The sequence below is a fragment of the Lactuca virosa genome, chromosome 5 (assembly GCF_052849685.1).
Source record: "Lactuca virosa cultivar CGN04683 chromosome 5, Lactuca_virosa_CGN04683_v6, whole genome shotgun sequence".
NCBI classification, from domain to species: Eukaryota; Viridiplantae; Streptophyta; class Magnoliopsida; order Asterales; family Asteraceae; genus Lactuca; species Lactuca virosa.
In genome coordinates, this window is record NC_136430.1 from 272,043,016 (window position 1) to 272,060,222 (window position 17,207).

General features: G+C 35.0%; 1 protein-coding gene across 6 annotated transcripts; it reads left to right on the forward strand.

Annotated features, from left to right (window-relative positions):
• Positions 1–384: 384 nt before the first annotated feature.
• On the forward strand, positions 385–8,401 carry LOC145115123 (mitochondrial Rho GTPase 2-like). 6 transcript variants are annotated; one of them, XM_079051303.1, is made up of 17 exons: positions 385–576; positions 1,081–1,140; positions 1,629–1,759; positions 3,033–3,284; positions 3,392–3,533; positions 3,715–3,855; positions 3,983–4,159; positions 4,238–4,492; positions 4,580–4,648; positions 4,721–4,776; positions 6,325–6,397; positions 6,476–6,687; positions 6,776–6,845; positions 7,513–7,625; positions 7,710–7,848; positions 7,929–8,095; positions 8,166–8,401. In XM_079051303.1, the coding sequence occupies exons 4-16, from the start codon at positions 3,061–3,063 to the stop codon at positions 8,070–8,072; spliced, it is 1,815 nt and encodes a 604-aa protein (XP_078907429.1). In that variant the 5' UTR covers positions 385–576; positions 1,081–1,140; positions 1,629–1,759; positions 3,033–3,060; the 3' UTR covers positions 8,073–8,095; positions 8,166–8,401. The 6 variants fall into 6 exon arrangements, with proteins under 6 accessions (XP_078907429.1, XP_078907430.1, XP_078907431.1 ...); XM_079051304.1 differs by lacking the exon at positions 1,629–1,759; XM_079051305.1 differs by lacking the exons at positions 1,081–1,140; positions 1,629–1,759.
• The last annotated feature ends 8,806 nt before the right edge of the window (positions 8,402–17,207 follow it).

Consider the following 17,207-nt stretch of genomic DNA (forward strand, 5'->3'; position numbering starts at 1 on the left):
TTGATTTTGTATTATTGGGGTGTTACAAAGAGACGTGTGTATCTTAAATATGAACCCAAATATTTATATGAGATGGGTTCTTATGATATGGTATTAATGAGAAAGAGAGAGAGATTTTTAATAAAACTTTAAAATAAATAGAAAAAAACATAAAAAAAGTATGAAGAAGGGAAATTTAATATTTTTAATTTGATGAACTTCAAATGTGGCCGACTTGATGTTAGTGAGGCCTTGTTTGATATTGAGCTGACCGGGTCCGATCGGTCTGTTTGATAAAAACGAAAATGGGCTGATTCGGTCAACATCTACTGACCCATCTACTTACCCAGTCCATGTTTTAAAAGTAGCTGACCAAAAAAAAAGACTGATATGCCCTGATAAAAAGAACGCATCTCTTCATCTATTGTTGTTCTCCCTTTATTCTTCCACACAGGGTTCTTGACGCAGTTCTTCCTTCCCACCACTCCGAAGCCACCGTCTCAAGCAGATCCGCCAGCCTCCACCTCTCGCCAGCGCCGATCAAGCTTCATACCCTTTCTCGTTCTCTCTTCTTTGATCCTTCCCCTCTCGATTCAGGTAAATAACTTTTTTTTTTGCTGCTTTTTTGTTTTGACTGAGTTTTTTTGTGCTCGATTATTAGTTAGTTGTTTTATGTTTTCAGTTGGATATTTTTCATATTATCGTTTGTTATTGATGAAACTCTTGGGGTTTTGGGGTTGGTGATCCCAAATCAGGAAAATTGATAATTTCAACTAGATTCAAGTATGGAGCCAAAACAAGAATTTGATGAAAATGAATGATTATTTGCCTATTTTGCCTATAAAAGTTTCAATATCAAGAAACGTGAAGTCACGATTGCTTCATTTAATTTAAAATAGCACTAGATTCATCGCATTTTGGTGTCATATAATTCTAGATAAGGCTTCCAAGTTGATCAAACTTTTAGGACCTTTTCATATAATGTATTGAATTGTTTTGTGGCCCTATTTATATCTCTTGGCTATACTTTGATGTAAATCATAAATTGCATGTATTTATTATTATAAAACCTATCACATAACATTTTTTTTATTATAATAGGTTCTGATGGTGCAAGAGAAGGGTGTGAAAAAGACTATTAAAGATGGAATTGTGACGCAAGTATGAAATATGAAAAAAAAAGAATTTAAAATGGAATTAAGATGTATTTTAGTTTTTTGCAAAGAAATTGGTGAAACATGCTCTTAAAGATGCAATGTATTTTTTTTTCTTTTTTTATACATGCACTACATAGCAATGTACTTTAGTTTTTTGGTTAGTTTTTTTTTTAAAACCTACATTAGATGGCAATGTACTTTTTTGGGTTTTTTTGTTCTTTTTTAAACAAATAAATAACATTGTACTTTATGTTTTGTTTTTTCTTTTTTTAGAATTTTATAACAATATAAATGTAAATGTTACTTAACAAAAAAAAATTATCTCACAAAAAATAAAACAGAAAAATAAAATAAAAGGGTAAAATGGTCATTCTTACCGGTCAGGCGTATAGTCCAGTATTCAGTCAGACTGTGTCCACCCTATTTAGTCGGTCCACCCTATTTCACTTGCTGACCCAAGCCCTGCCCTAATTTGCCCCTGTGTCCATTTAGAAAAAAACGCGAACAGGGAGCAACTATCGCCTCCTTCCTCACGTCTGCAATTTTCGGTGCCTCCTTACTCCTGGCCGGCGACGCCATCGAACATTGCCGCCGGTGTTCCTCAGCCTTCCACAGTAGCGCAGGTAAGCAACATATTTTTCGATTTTTTTCTGAAATCACGATTCACAAACAAGGTGAAGAAATTTGATTTTTTTTTCGCTTCCTTCATTACTTCCGTATCTCCGGTGTTCTTCATCTTGTTTTGTTAGAAGTTGTAACAGGCACAATTGACTTGCATTTTGCACCAATTTTTCTGAAACTTCTCCGTGTAATATCTTGATTTTATGAAGCGACTCTCCTTTTAGAACTATACTTTCACCTTCTCATTCAAATTTCATGATCAGTTTCTTGAAATCCCATTGTATAGGCCCTAATAATTCGAGCCCTAAAACCATATCATGACCACCTAATGGTATAAGCAACGTATCCGTAATGAATTCCTTAGATTGTATCATCCAAGTAAACTTTTTGCAAATGTGTTGACAATGAAGATGATTTTCCCCAGCTACCCCTACATTTTGGGTTGCTATCTGTTCAACTTTGCACCCTGGTCTTTAAGCTGAGTTTAAATCCAAGAAGTTGTGAGTACTTCCAGAATCGATGAGAATATGTATAGGCTTTCTACCTACAAACCCCACAACTCTCATTGTTTGATATCCTTGAATTCCTGACAAAGCATTCACAGAAATACATGGTTCTTGATCACCCAAAAGAATCATATCAATATCATCTTCGTTTTTACCACTATCATCTTCATCTAAACCCATAATCTCTACTGTAAAGATTTGAGTTTTCTGGAACTGACATTTGTGATTCCTATCATATGGTTGGTCACAGTAATAACATAGTCCATTTGCTTGTTTTTGTGCTCTTACTGATGCAGGAATGCAATTTCTTTGACCATTCTTTTGAGGAAAATTTTGAATGGGGTTTTTGAGGGGAATAAGTGAAAGTTGACAAGAGAAGAGAAGATTTTTGCTTTTTAGATATGTTTTACCCTTTTTATACATGGAGTTTAATCATGTTGTACCCTTTTTATAGTTGAAAGAATCATGAAGCTCTTGTATTGGAGCTTTTAATTGTTTTGGGTACAACAAGTTAGGTTTTGTCTTTAGTTGTAAAGTTTGGTATAGATGGGTTATTTTATTTTGGTTCCCCTACTTTTCTGGTACGAGTTTAACTTTTAATCTTCTGTGATTTTTTCTTTTTTGACTTTAAGGGTAGCTTTTCTTTGATAAAATGATATAGTTTGCTGGTATGGCTTCCTGTCTGATTTGGGCATAATGTGTTTTTTTTTTATAGCTTGTGTTATAATTTGCTTATATTATAGTAATCTAATTTGGTTATTCATTGCAGTCCAATTTCCTGTTCATCTTCACTGTCAATGGGTGGAGGTATGTCTGCACCCAAGCCGAGCCCCACGACCGGCCTTCGGATTGTTGTTGCCGGTGACCATGGCACCGGTAAGTCCAGCTTGATTAGCACTGCTATTCCTGCAAATGATCCTCCGGTTTTACCCGAAGTTCCTTCTGTGTTGGCCCCTATCCGGTTACCTGATGATATGTTCCCTTACTGTGTTCCTATAACGGTGATCGATACGTCTTCAAGGTATTGGGTTATTGAATAACACCCCCTTGTTTAATTTCAAGAAGATATAATTTCCATGGTCAAAAGCAATTAAGTATGTTTTTTTTTTTTTTTTTTTCTTATTCCAGTTTGCAGCATAGAGATGAACTTGCTGAGGAGCTCAAGACAGCTGATGCGATTGTGGTTACGTGTTCGTATGATCAACCTGCTACACTTGATCTTGATCATCGATTGTGCACATTTTGGCTAAAGTATCTCCAAGACTTACAGGTAACTTTAAGCTTTAATGTCAAAAGTGGGTAACCAACTATCTATTGGGTTTTAAAAACACCCCTGTACTGAAATAATGTTTTGAGAAGGCAATTGACTTTTAATTTTTTTTGTTTTCAAAAATAGATTTGTTATCTTGATTAGGCAATCTCTAATATCATCTTTAAACATTTACATACAGGTAAAAGCTCCTGTTGTCGTGGCGTTTTGTAAGGCGGATATAAAACAACCAATTCATTTGCCCAAGCTGATGTTACCCATTCTCCAACGGTATCCTCAGCTTGAAAATTACTTGGAGTGTTCAGCCAAACTGCGTACTCTAGTAAGATCCCATGTTTTTTTTTTTTTTTTTTTTTTTTTTTTTTTTTTTTTTTTTTGTTTCAACATGATACTTTCTCTTTTCTCTGTGTTTAAAGTTTCTAATGTTTATATTGTTTTTGTTTTTTCAGACACCCGATATTTTTCTATACGCACAAAAAGCTGTCCTTTTCCCCACTCCACCACTTTACGATCGTGAAACAAAAACTTTAAAGCCTCGATGTTTGAGGGCGTTGATTGGAGTCTTTACTCTTTTTGATTCTGATAAAGATGGGTGTTTAAGTGACAAAGAGTTTAACGACCTCCAGGTTATGTCTATTTATTTTATGTTACTGCATGTTCTATGGTTGTTTAACGATTTATATCCTTTTTTATTTTTTGAACAGGCCAAATGTTTTGGGACACCTATGGAAGATATAAAGGTGCAGTGTTTGAAAAGTTATGTAGAAAAGATCATGCCAGAAGGAGCCGTCATTGATAATAAGCTTACATTAAGAGGCTTTCTCACAAACCATGCGGAGCTTATTGAACATCATCATCCAGAAATTACATGGACCATCTTAAAAAAGAATGAATATGACAATGAAATCAAGTTCTGCTGTGATCGACTGCTCCCTCCAATTAAAAGAACCCTTGATCAGGTGATTTTATATTTGGTAAACATTTTTGAAATGCAAAATTTTTTATTCTAGCAATAAAATAATACAGTTATTTTTTATATTTTGTAGAGTGTGGAGCTGACAACTGAAGCTCTGGAACATCTTAGAAGAGTTTTCTCCTTGTTTGACATTCGTGGTGTATGTTCTAGAATCTTTTTTGTAATATTTAAATATTTGAATAAATTGATAGTATGCTTGTTTTTTAATCAGGACGGGGCCTCTAATGCACGTGAGCTAGAAGATCTTTTTTCTACCCAACCAGTAAGGTACTCTAGTTCAGTCATGGTCTTTTTAAATTTTTTTTTTTTTTGTATTATTTTTTTTTATTTTTATATTAAGGTTTTATATCGAATTTGGTTCTTGGAATAAGGATCAAAAATTCAAAATCCATATGAAACTCGAAATAAGGACCAAAGTCGACACAAAACCTTGAAATAAGGACCAAATCTGAAAAAAAGGTTTCGGATTTAGACTAAACAAGCTAAAATTAAAAAAGTGCAGGGACCATTTTTTGTAGTTTATTCTGTTATTTCTCTTTTGCTGTGTTTTTTTGTATATGTCAACTAGGTGTGAGACCCGTGTACTACACGGGTTTATTTAAAAAAAAAATAATATCTGCATTTTTTTCCCTTAATAGCAGCATACTTTCATTTGTATCACATAATAGCATCGGTCTTAGAAAGTTTGATCCCATAATAACGTCATACTTTTATTTTTCACGTTTTTTTTTACTAATAAAAGTGGAAATCACCCATTGGTGACTTCCCAATATTAACTGTTATCTTTCAACTACACACTCTCCTCTACCTATACATGATCTTCACTCATTTTCCTGTCAAATAGATAATTGATCACCCATATCAAAACACAAGTAAAAAGATGATGAGCAAATATCAAGGGCAAAATGGTCCAAATACTGTAAAATAGTCCTAAAACAAACTCAAGTTATTTCGTAACGATCCTAAAACAAACTCAAAAAATTAACTTTGTTGGAAATGAGTTACCTGAATACAAGTTGAATACAGGTAGTCCGATTGACATATGTGAAATGAATTTTTTTTATAAAAAATCTAAAATAAAACAAACCTCCCCCGCACTTTTAATTCCATCTAATAGCATCATACTTTTGAGCAATGAAAACCATTATAAGGCTGCATGGGTATGAGAAAATAACCCAACAGATATGAGTAAATATCAGGGGCAAAATGGTCCAAATATGGTTAAACCTAAACAGATTAAGTTTTTATTAACAAAATACAAAATACAACAGCACGAAATAAAACTATTTACAAATTAAACAATGAACTAATATAGACTAATATCAAATTAATATTAATGGTCCCCAAAGTTTAATAAGATATTAATTTTGAAAGTGAAACGCATAAATACAAAAGATATATTGAATAAAGTAACTTTTTAAATTGCAAAATGTCAACTTTTATGCTTAACTGGTCAAGAGAATGTTACATTAATTTCCATCGTTTGTATACAAATTCTAATAACAATCATTGTATTTGTTTTAATCACATATATTGGAGAGTTCAAACAGCTTAGTATAGACTAAAATACCATTCTGTAATCAGTGAACCAATCTTTATCGTCTCCATATACAAATGACAAACAACAAAAGTGGTAGATCTAATAGAGTAATATGGGAAGTTAATACTTAATATAGACTAATATCAGATTAATATTAATGGTCCCTGAAGTTTAATAAGATGTTAATTTTGAAAGTGAATTGTAGAAAAAAAGGCAATGTTCATCAAAAGTAGCTTTGTCTACACTAAACTGATATTGCAAATATTACATTACAGTCTCTGGAATGAAGCTCCATCTGTAGAGGTAAATGTATTGGGAGAGTTATCAGTCACAGGATTTTTATCAAAGGTATATAACCATTTAATTAAATAAAATTTATATATATATCTAGCGATCTTTATTAATGTTTGCTGAATCTTTTTGCAGTGGGCTCTAATGGCATTGCTCAACCCTGTACTTACTGTTGAAATTCTGAAAGACATGGGATATGCTGGAAATCCTACTTCTGCTGTCAAAGTCACACAAAGAAGAAGAGTTGACCGAGAGAAGCAACGGTCAGACAGAAATGTCTTCCAGTGCTTTGTTTTTGGAGCTAAAGAGGCTGGGAAATCCTCACTTATGCATGCCTTTGTTGGAAGGTTTTTCTCTTATGACTAAATAAAACAAAATTGTACTATTTGTTTTGTATTGGTTTTTCATGATATTATGTTTTATTTTTACACATAGGCCGTTTTCTCAAGATTATACTCCGACAATCGAGGAGCGCTATGCTGTTAATATTGTTGATTTCCCGGATGTAAGTACATTTCTTTATATCCTGATATATGCTTTTGTAATCCATAGTACCGTATATTACTTTTTTGGTCCCGGGTATATATGATTTATGCAAATTTGGTCCCAAAAACTTTTCTATTGCAATTTTGGTCCTTATTCAGGGTTTTTGTAATATCTCTGGATGGAGTCTAGTCCTTGTTCAAAGTAAAACGACTATTTTTTGGACCAAAATTGCAACAATCAGCTATACCCAATGACCAAAAATGTGTTTTACTCAATAATATATGTGCTTCAAGTGTGATTGATGTTTCTTTGAGTAAACTATGTTTTTGGCTTCTTGAGTATATATATATATATATATATATATATATATATATATATATATATATATATATATGTATATATGTTTTTTGGAAATTTGGTCCCAAAATGTTTTTTTATTGCAATATTGGTCTTTATTTGAGTTTTTTGTAATGTTTGTGTTCCCTATTCATGGAAAATGACCATAATTGCAGAAAAGCTATACGCAAGGACCAAAAATAGTTGGTTTACTTGGAAAGGGGACTAAAAACCAAAAATGATGACCAAAATTGCAAGAGAACTTTCTGGGACCAATTGCAAATGTATTGTCAGCTATATGCAGGGACCAAAAATGTAATTTACTCTATTTTCTTTTTCATTATTTACAGGGAAGGAGAAAAACTTTGATTTTGCGAGAGATTCCCGAAGATGCGACCCGAAAGTTGTTGACACATAAGGATGCTTTGGCAGCCTGTGACATAGCAGTATTTGTTTATGACAGGTAACCTTTTTTTTTTATTTTTATTGTTTTCTCGTTTTTAAATCAGGGACATTTTTGTCTTTTATTTTGCTGTTTTCTAACCAGTGCAAGCGCGACTTCGTCGGCAAAAGCAACAGAGTTGCTTGTTCAAGTAGAATCCACAGGGTATGTGGTCCCTTGTCTCATTGTTGCAGCTAAATGCGATCTCGTACCTTTTGCAACCACAATACAAGATACAACAAGGGTAGGGTATACATATACATCTTTCCCTGTCTTTCTGTCTGTATTAAGTTAAAAAAAGTGACATTGTATTTGTCTTTGTAGGTGAGTATGGGAATAGAGGTGCCTATACCCTTAAGTACAAAGTTGGGAGACTGTAATGATATATACAGAAAAATTGTGAGTGCAGCTGAGCAGCCTCATTTGAGAATTCCCAAATCTCCCAAAACAGTATGGAAGCTTTCTTAAGCGTTCTCTTCTGGTAGTTTCTGGTAAGTGTTGTCTGTATAAGGTTATATCCGGATAAATGATGTTTGAAAAATTGATTTTTTTTTCTAGCAGTCGGAGCTGCAGTTGCCCTTGTTGGGCTAGCTTATGCTGCTACCAGGCCCAGCCCAGTAGGGGGGATAAACCATGTGACCACCCCGGGCCTCATGATGATACGGCCTACAGTATTAATTTGGTTGGATATTTGATGTGTTGCCATCATTGTAGGTATATATTTGGTTGGATAAATGTTAATACAACTCATCTTGAGATCAATATCTTTCATAAAAGGTGTATTTTTTTTTTGTTGATATTGAATTAGTTACCTTTTATATGCAGAAAATTCTACTCTTGTTTCATCCCATTAATCACCATTAATATCATGTTCTAGAAAAACATTTATTTTGGGTCAAATATTTTTCAAAGTTAACACTTCAATAAATAAAAGTACATTTTTTTGTTACAGTTACTTTTTCAATGTTAACAAAATAAAATAAGAATATACATCTTAAATTTCCAATAAATAAATGCAAAATTAATACAAGCGTTTTTGTTAAACATTTACCCTCTTATTTATAAAGTTTGGGGATGTCAAAAAGTCTTGTGGGTCGTCGAATATGGGGGATATTTGTTAAAAAAATCGGGGGTGGTGGCGAGGGTAATAGGAAATCTAATAAAAAATAACAGTGACTTGAGTTACCAAAATTCAAAAAAAAAAAAAATCATGTTTATAAGATGTTATAGCATTTTTGTTTTTAACATGTAAAATTATATTATAAATAGTTATTTTTAACCCAAAAGACACCTTCTTTTAGCCCGATAAAAAGATAGCCCAAAACCAATCGGGACGGAGAACTGGGGCGGGTAGTTATTTTTAACCCAAAAGACACCTTCTTTTAGCCCGATAAAAAGATAGCCCAAAACCAATCGGGGCGGAGAACTGGGGCGGGGGCAGGGGTAATCAAGGAATTCGCGGGTGGAGGCGGGGGCGGACGAATGGGGAAATTTCGGGGGTGGGGAATGCAACTTCCGTCCCGTTTGCCCCCGTTGACAACCCTAATAAAGTTTGTATTACTGAAAAACGATTTAGTGTGCATTTTTGATTTTTTTAAAAATTAAAAAAAATCAAAACTAATTTAAGGTAAAACCACAAAACTCAGTAAACTTAGGGTGTGATTGTTTTACATAATTCTTAAAAAAATTAAAAAAAAATAGGAAACCAAAACCTGTTGGAGATCATGTTTGGGTTAGCAAAGGAATGAAATTAGGTTTCCATAATTATCATTTAATTCTCAATTTGAAAGAATTCTAATTCCTCCACCATGCATCAAGAAAGTAAATTCAATTCATTATCCTTATTTTAAATTGCACAATTATCCTCGTATTATCTATGAGATAAAGTAAAAAAAAAATCATCTACGTCATTTTCACCTTTTTTTTTCCTACGTGAATTTTTTTTATGTCCCCTCTTTTTACCATTTATGTTTTTTCTTGGAGAAGATGACAAAAGTCCTTAAATTATTTAAAATCCATAATTAGTAACAACTAATTTCACAAAATCAAGTTGCCAAATTGTTAGTTTTTTACTTTCATTTACATTTCTATTTTTGATAAACTTGTTTTTTGAAAGGACCGATTAATTTCTTTTTATATTAATAGCCTTTGCCAAACTAATTACAACTGAACTTGCACCAATTCAAAATGTTAATATGTTAATGATTCAATTTTACAACATTATCAATTGTTTGTCTTTGAAGTGTAAAATTTTCCTTTTGTGGGAAATGATCAGGAAATGACATGAATTAGTCTAACTAGAAGAAAACATCGAAAGAAGATAAGTCAAATAGTCGTTACATTTTGGAATGAAGTTATGACTACTATTGCAAGGTTTTATTTATTTATTTATCACGGTGTGCACGTTACCGGGGGGGGGGGGGGGGGTAAACCATGTATCAAAAACATATAATGTGTATGTGTTTGTAACATCCCAATTTTCAAGGCCAAAATTTTTGTTTTTAATTATGTAACTTATAAAACCGTTTACCAAAAACATTGTCGATATAAAATCATAATAAACATGTCTCAAAATCATATAATCAAATAGCAATAAAATCAGAGTACAATCCCATGAAAACATATAATGTGTATGTGTTTGTAACATTCCAATTTTCAAGGCAAAAAATTTTGTTTTTAATTATGTAACTTATAAAATCGTTTACCAAAAACATTGTCGATATAAAATCATAATAAACATGTCTCAAAATCATATCATCAAATAGCAATAAAATCAGAGTACAATCCCATGAACCTCAAAGTGCGGAATCTGGTGTGTATGTGTGATGCGCTGTTATCGAGCCAACTCTTTCCCCTTCGACGAAGAGGTACCTGAAACAAAACTGAAAACTGTAAGCATGAAGCTTAGTGAGTTCCCCCATCATACCACATACCATACAATAACATATCTAGCAAGCATATCTGGGTGCCGGCCTCCCCTTCGGTCTATTTCAACCGGATAGTTGCCTAGCATATCTGGGTGTTGGCCTCCCCTTCGGTCTATTTCAACTGGATAGTTTCCTAGAATATCTGGGTGCTGGCCTCCCCTTCGGTCTATTTCAACCGGATACCGGAGACTATTTCACCTCTACCACTACCACCTAAATTCATAACATACTGGCACATAGAACATAACAGATAGTGGCATACCAAATAATTATCACACATAAAATTATCTAACTACAACTCCTACTAGTGGGCCGACATTGTGGCCTTAGACCCACTTCTACTGGAAGGTAACTCACCTCGATATCGCGTAGTGTCTGCATAGTCCTCGGTGCGGAAATCCACTCGCCTCAACTCCTCAATCCCTACACAACAACTTTTCTCGATTACTAATTCATACTCACAACCCTCCCTTACAAGGGTCAACTCAATTCCAGGTCAAAGTCAAAGTCAAACCCTGGTCAAAGTCAACTTTGGTCAAAATCAACATCTAGTTGACTCGACTCGCCGAGTTGGTCTACCAACTCGTCGAGTCCATGTCCTTACAAAATGCTACAACCCCGACTCTACTCGTCGAGTATAGCAAGAACTCGACGAGTTCTCCTTCAACCATAACATCGGGACCATCTTCAACCGACTCGCCGAGTTCATCCTTGAACTCGTCGAGTTCGTCTTCATCCGCATGAATGTGTCCAGTCTATGACTCGCCGAGTTCTCCTTAAACTCGTCGAGTCCGTCTCCATAGGGGTTGGGGCATCGCCTTGAACTCGCCGAGTTTGTTCATCCACTCGCCGAGTTCCATGATTTCCAGGTCCCTAATGAGCCTATACAACTGAGTGTTCTTCTACCCTATCATCTGGTCCATAAATAGAAAGGGTTTGATGGAAAAATATGACCCGAATCTCCGAGTCCCAAGAACGACTCGCCGAGTCCCTCTTTGTCCAAAACTATACAGTCGATTTCAGCGGGTCTTAATGCATCCAAATCATAGGTCTGACCTCCTAGGGTCCCTTTTATACGTAAAGCTACAACCTTGATGTCCATGCATGGGGTTTTTGACTCAAAAGGCTATGAAATGGGGTTTATGTGGTGCATGGGCTTTCCATGGCCATAAAGTTGGCACCTTTATGCCATGGGAACCCTCAATGGTTCCAGATCTGGAGTGTGACTCCATGATACACACCCAATCCGAATATGGCCTTAGAAATGCCCAAAAATGATAAGATCTAAGCCTTAGAGAAAATCCATCAAATGAGAAGTCAAGGTTGAAGCTTTTTACCTTGAAAGAGGTGGAAATGAAGCAAAACTTTTGGATCTACTAGCCTTCCCTTGATCTTCCAAACTTTCCTCTCTTCTTCAAACTTTAAACACACAAAAATGGCACCACAAGCTTAAGAACACTCAATAAATGGTTAGGGTTTCGAGTTAGGGTCTTCTGGAAGTGAGAGGGACGATGGAGGCTGGTTTGGGACGAGTTAAGTTGTTTAAATAGGGTGCAAACCCTAAATATTAGTGTTTCATCCAGACAGCTTCTACTTGTCGAGTCGGTCCCCCGACTCGTCGAGTAGATCACTAAAACCCCCGCATAATGTCGAGTCTACTCGACAAGTTGGGCCTCCAACTCGCCGAGTCCCAGTGTAAAATACAAAATTACTTGAATTTAAATACGTACCAGGAACCGGATGTTACAGTGTTCAACGAAATACATGATAATTATCTTTTAAATTTAAATTTTGTAGAAGAGTTCAATAAAAAATATGGTAACTAAATAAAACTTTGTCGTGTTTATTAAAAAATATAATTAGTTGTAAAAAATCATTAAGGGTATTTCTATTATATTACAAAATTTATTTTCCAATTTCTTTTTGAAATCAACAAACCAAACAGAAAACATATTTCATTTCATGCCAACCAAACATATTGCAGTTTCTAGTACATTCAAATTCCAATTCCTTTGATAGATTCCATTTCTTCAAAAAACATTATGTGAACCAAACATCCCCTTAAGGGCTTTTCTATTAAAAAAAAACCTTTCATTTACAACTATCTACTTTGGCTTAAGTTGGAAGGCTTAGACTTTGAGCCACAACATAAAAGTCTTATACAAGATGTATTCCATGTCCTTTTGTTATTGAGATGGTCATTTTGAATAATGTGCTAAAGAAAATAACTAAACTCTAAAAAAGGTTTGGTCTCAGAAATGTATTCAAATATAGGGCTAGATGCAAGCAACAACACAATTTTTATATATTTGTGTATTGAAACATCATACTTTCAAATTTTTGTTACATCATTGCCCTTTATTTGTAACATCCCAAAAAATACGGATAAAAAATTGTTTTAATTTCATTCAAATCATAAAACACTAATATCAAAATAGTCAAAAGAGTATCACAGTAACATATTATCAGAGTACAAATTCCCAAAATCTCTAGATGTCGAAACGATAGGGTGATGCGGTGCGATCAGGCCGGGCCCTTCTGTGACAACCCGAAATTTCCATTCTGAACAAACCATATCAAGTCAATAGAAGTTAGAACAGTTACAGTGAAATTCCAGACTTTTGGGTATAAGTTTGAGTATTTCAGGATTTACACTTAAGGAGATATCCGGAGAGTGGATGCACTAGGGTCTTGTGCAACACTGTTATTCCAAAACTCTATGATATTAGAGTTCATTTCGGGAATAAAATATTTTCTTCCAAAAATCCCAGGACTATATATAGAAATCTAAACCATATTCATTCATTAGTTACATTTCCAACTAGAGAAAAGCCAAATTCTCTCTCACGGATCTTCGGGTTTTCATCCCAAATCGTGAGTACTTCTATCTAGTTGTATTATATAGCTTAGATTGTGCCTAATAACATCAAAATCAGATCAAAACCGCAAGATTTGAGAGTTTACCGCCCAAGAACACTTGGAGAGTAAACTCTTTTATAAGGGCCAAATGGTGCCTAGTTCTTCCTTAAGCCATGAAACTAGTTTGGACTTGTACACTAATGAGTTTAGGGATAGAAAACAACCTCAAAACACCAAGGAAATGGTGTTCACGACCCAAGATCTTCTTGGACCGTGAACACTAAATTTAGGGCCAAAGTGTGCCCAATGTCCCTCCAAACCTTGGAAATGAACCTTGAGACTACCCATAGCTTGTTTAGACATCCAAAACATTAAGAATCAAGGGTTGAAAGTGAGTTCACGACCAAGGATGTTCTTGGGCCGTGAACTCCATTTTAGGATGCCAAAATGCCCTAAATGCCTTCATTAAGCCAAGAGACAAACATAGCACTTTACCTTGATGTGTCTAGGACCCAAAACAATGAAAATACCAACACCCATGAGTGTTTACGGCCGCAAACACATGACCAAATGGTCCATAGGCCGTAAACTCAAAGTTAAGGGTGTTTTGATGCCACAAACACTTCCTAAGGCTTAGGCTTGAAATTAGGATGCTTCCTTATGACCTTTAAGGACCCTCATAAACATAAATGGCCATGGGTTTACAGCAGTAAACTCATTAGGGCCGTGAACTCCTTAAAACTCCAAAGAAAGTGAGTTTTTCTTCATCATAGGTTAGAGCTAATGTCCCTAAATCATACCCTAGCCTTCAAACTTGCATTCCCACATGAGTAGCCATGAGTTTACGGCCGTAAACTCCCTTGGGCCGTGAACTCATGGTAGTAAACTCATGTGAGTGCCTTTATACCTTCCTATGTTGAATCACATGTGATTCCAACACTTGGTCAAGGTGTTTCCTGGTCCCGGAAGGTGTTTCCTTTCATATAGGTGTTATAAACACTATATTCATGTCAATATGTGTCCTTATATGTCATTTAGGACTTATTGTGTCTCGAGACTTCATTCGTGGAACTTCTCATCCCTACACGCATACCCGTTAGAACCACTCACAACAGGTGAGTTCATACCCCTTAATCAATGTTTTAAATGATTTTAAATGCTTTAAATGGGGGGGGGGGGGGGAATACAGGTAGAAAACAACATGTTAATAAATCAATCATATATATTTATAACTGTGTTTTCATTCAGCAGATTTCACATACTACAAAATGTGATGCATGAAATGGTTTTATATCTTAAAAATACCTTGATAGCAAAAGTATTACGTTTGAAATGTTTATTAAAATGACATCAAGTCATTGTTAATTATTGTTCAAAACTCTTAGATGTCTTACAAAACCATTTTTACCTTCTTGAACAAAACTATATCTTTACACTTATGTTCTTTTATATGTATTGATGTTATAATTTTCATCCTTCATTCAGTTTCCCACACTCTTGTGTAGCAAGGGTGTGTAAACCTGTTTGGACAATCAATTACCTTCCAGTTAACTATTATATGGATAGTTAGGAGATACATAACATTATTCCTATTACAAGGAATTACATCAGATTCAGTTCATTCATGAGTCTACACTATACATTACATGAGTACCTTACATGAATACATTCCATGAGTACCTTACATGAATACATTACATGAGTACCTTACATGAATACATTACCTGAGTACCTTACATGAATACATTACATGAGTACCTTACATGAATACATTACCTGAGTACCTTACATGAATACATTACATGAGTACCTTACATGAATACATTACATGAGTACCTTACATGAATACATTACATGAGTAACTTTACGTAGATACATTTTCCTATATACATTTACATGGATACTTGTACCTCGAGTCATTAGGATGATTTATTAGTACCTTCTGTGTAAATTGTCTTGCCTATCCCAGTTCAACGGGATATCTAGACGGGACTAACCATTCCGAAGCCCAGCTGTTAGCACCAGTGGTTGATGAACATCTACGGATGCCTACGATTGATTCTTATATTAACATACGTTTACGGGACTAACCATTCCTCGAGCCTACTGTTCGCTACAGAGGTTGATGAACATCTACGGATGTCTACGGTTAATACTTATATTAGGATATCGATTACGGGACTAACCCTTCCCCCCCTGTTGTAGCTACAGAGGACAATTGAACAATCTACAGATGTTCAAAGGTTATACATTTCGCAAACCGCGATGTCGTGTTAATCCTAATACAAAAGGATAACACTTACATGATTATATTTTTTCCTATTACTTTATTTTGTGACACATTCACATAAACGATGAGTTAGACTAAGTACTGTTTGTAATAGTCAAAAAGAAGGAAAAACTATCATTATCATAGCAAAACATTCGGGTCTTGGTAGAAGACTACCTTGTCATAACAAAACATTCGGGTCTTGGTAGAAGACTACATTTCATACTAGTAGGAAACATGGGATTTTCTAGGGTTTTTCATACTTATATCAACTGTTTCATTTAAACATTTACATGGCATTCATAATAGCTTTCCAAAACAAGACAATGACACTTAAATACTTATGAATTCACCAGCTTTAGGCTGATACTCTCTTTCAAAATAACTTGTATTCTCAGGTCATCAGTCAGACAGGTACGATGGCCAGGTATTGAGAAGACGGAGCACAGACAAGACTCGTCTTATTTTGATTATTCATTTTATTGTTGTACATTATGAAAGAACACACATGTATTAAAACTTTACTTTTAATGCAATGGATGATGTTGTTGCTTGTTTACTACTTTACACTGTTATGATACTTCACATGACGTCCTCCACCCCGGAACGTTTCCGCCGTTCTTGGTTTTGGGGTGTGACAGATTGGTATCAGAGCATTGTTTATAGTGAATTAAGTATATCAACCCATAAAAGATATACTAACTATAAATACATTGGGATTAAAACACTCTGTCTAAGAGTTATACTTTTAAATAATAAATTATTTAAGTAAGTATACGTGCCTGCATTCATACTAAAATCAATGTCACAATGACAAGAACAAAAGTATTACGATTGTTGAATATCACAGGTAAGCTCGGGGATGTATGGTCAGTCTTGGGAGTGGCATAGCCTGATCAACTATGCTGTTCCGAGGAGTGATTAGCACATGCCCAAGAATGGTTGTGATATGGCAACAAGTCTAAAAACTTACCAACATTACCACAATGAGAACATTATAACAGAACCTAAGTTTAAAATACCATAGGGGTGTTTTGTGTTACCATAATTACTTACTTGAGAACTAAAACGGGTCTTCATTACTAAGTTGATCGTTGCTAAGTGGATACACTAAGGCTATATGTAACTAGGATGTTATAGACTTAGAATCGGTGAAATTTTTGCTTTACCCCTATTCCTTGTGAATTTGGAGTTAAGGTCACTTATTCGAAGGCCTATCCTGTGTTGATTACATATAACTGGTATGCACTTTACAAATAGCAATATAACTAATGAAGATTTTTCTAATAATTATCTAGATAGTTCGTCTAATAATTATTTCCTTACCCAAATTCTCGCGTAGATAACATGGCTGGACTCCATCCCCACGACAACCCGTACCTTCCGAACGAGGTCATTGCTGGATGGTTTGAAGAAGAACCAGAGAATGATCATCCTATCCCTGTGAATGATCACCATGACGAAGACCTTTCGGACGGTGCTAACTCCGAACCCGAGGTTGAGAACCTACCCCAGGCACCCTTTCTAATTCCTAACCCTCGTCCGAAT

What these genes read in the sequence shown, in the direction of transcription:
- LOC145115123 (XM_079051303.1), top strand. Translation starts at nt 3,061, where the DNA reads ATGGGTGGAGGTATGTCTGCACCCAAGCCGAGCCCCACGACCGGCCTT. An exon ending in AAGAGTTTAACGACCTCCAG is followed by an intron (nt 4,160 to 4,237) that starts GTTATGTCTATT and finishes TTTTTTGAACAG; the next exon opens with GCCAAATGTTTTGGGACACC. An exon ending in TTAAAAGAACCCTTGATCAG is followed by an intron (nt 4,493 to 4,579) that starts GTGATTTTATAT and finishes TATATTTTGTAG; the next exon opens with AGTGTGGAGCTGACAACTGA.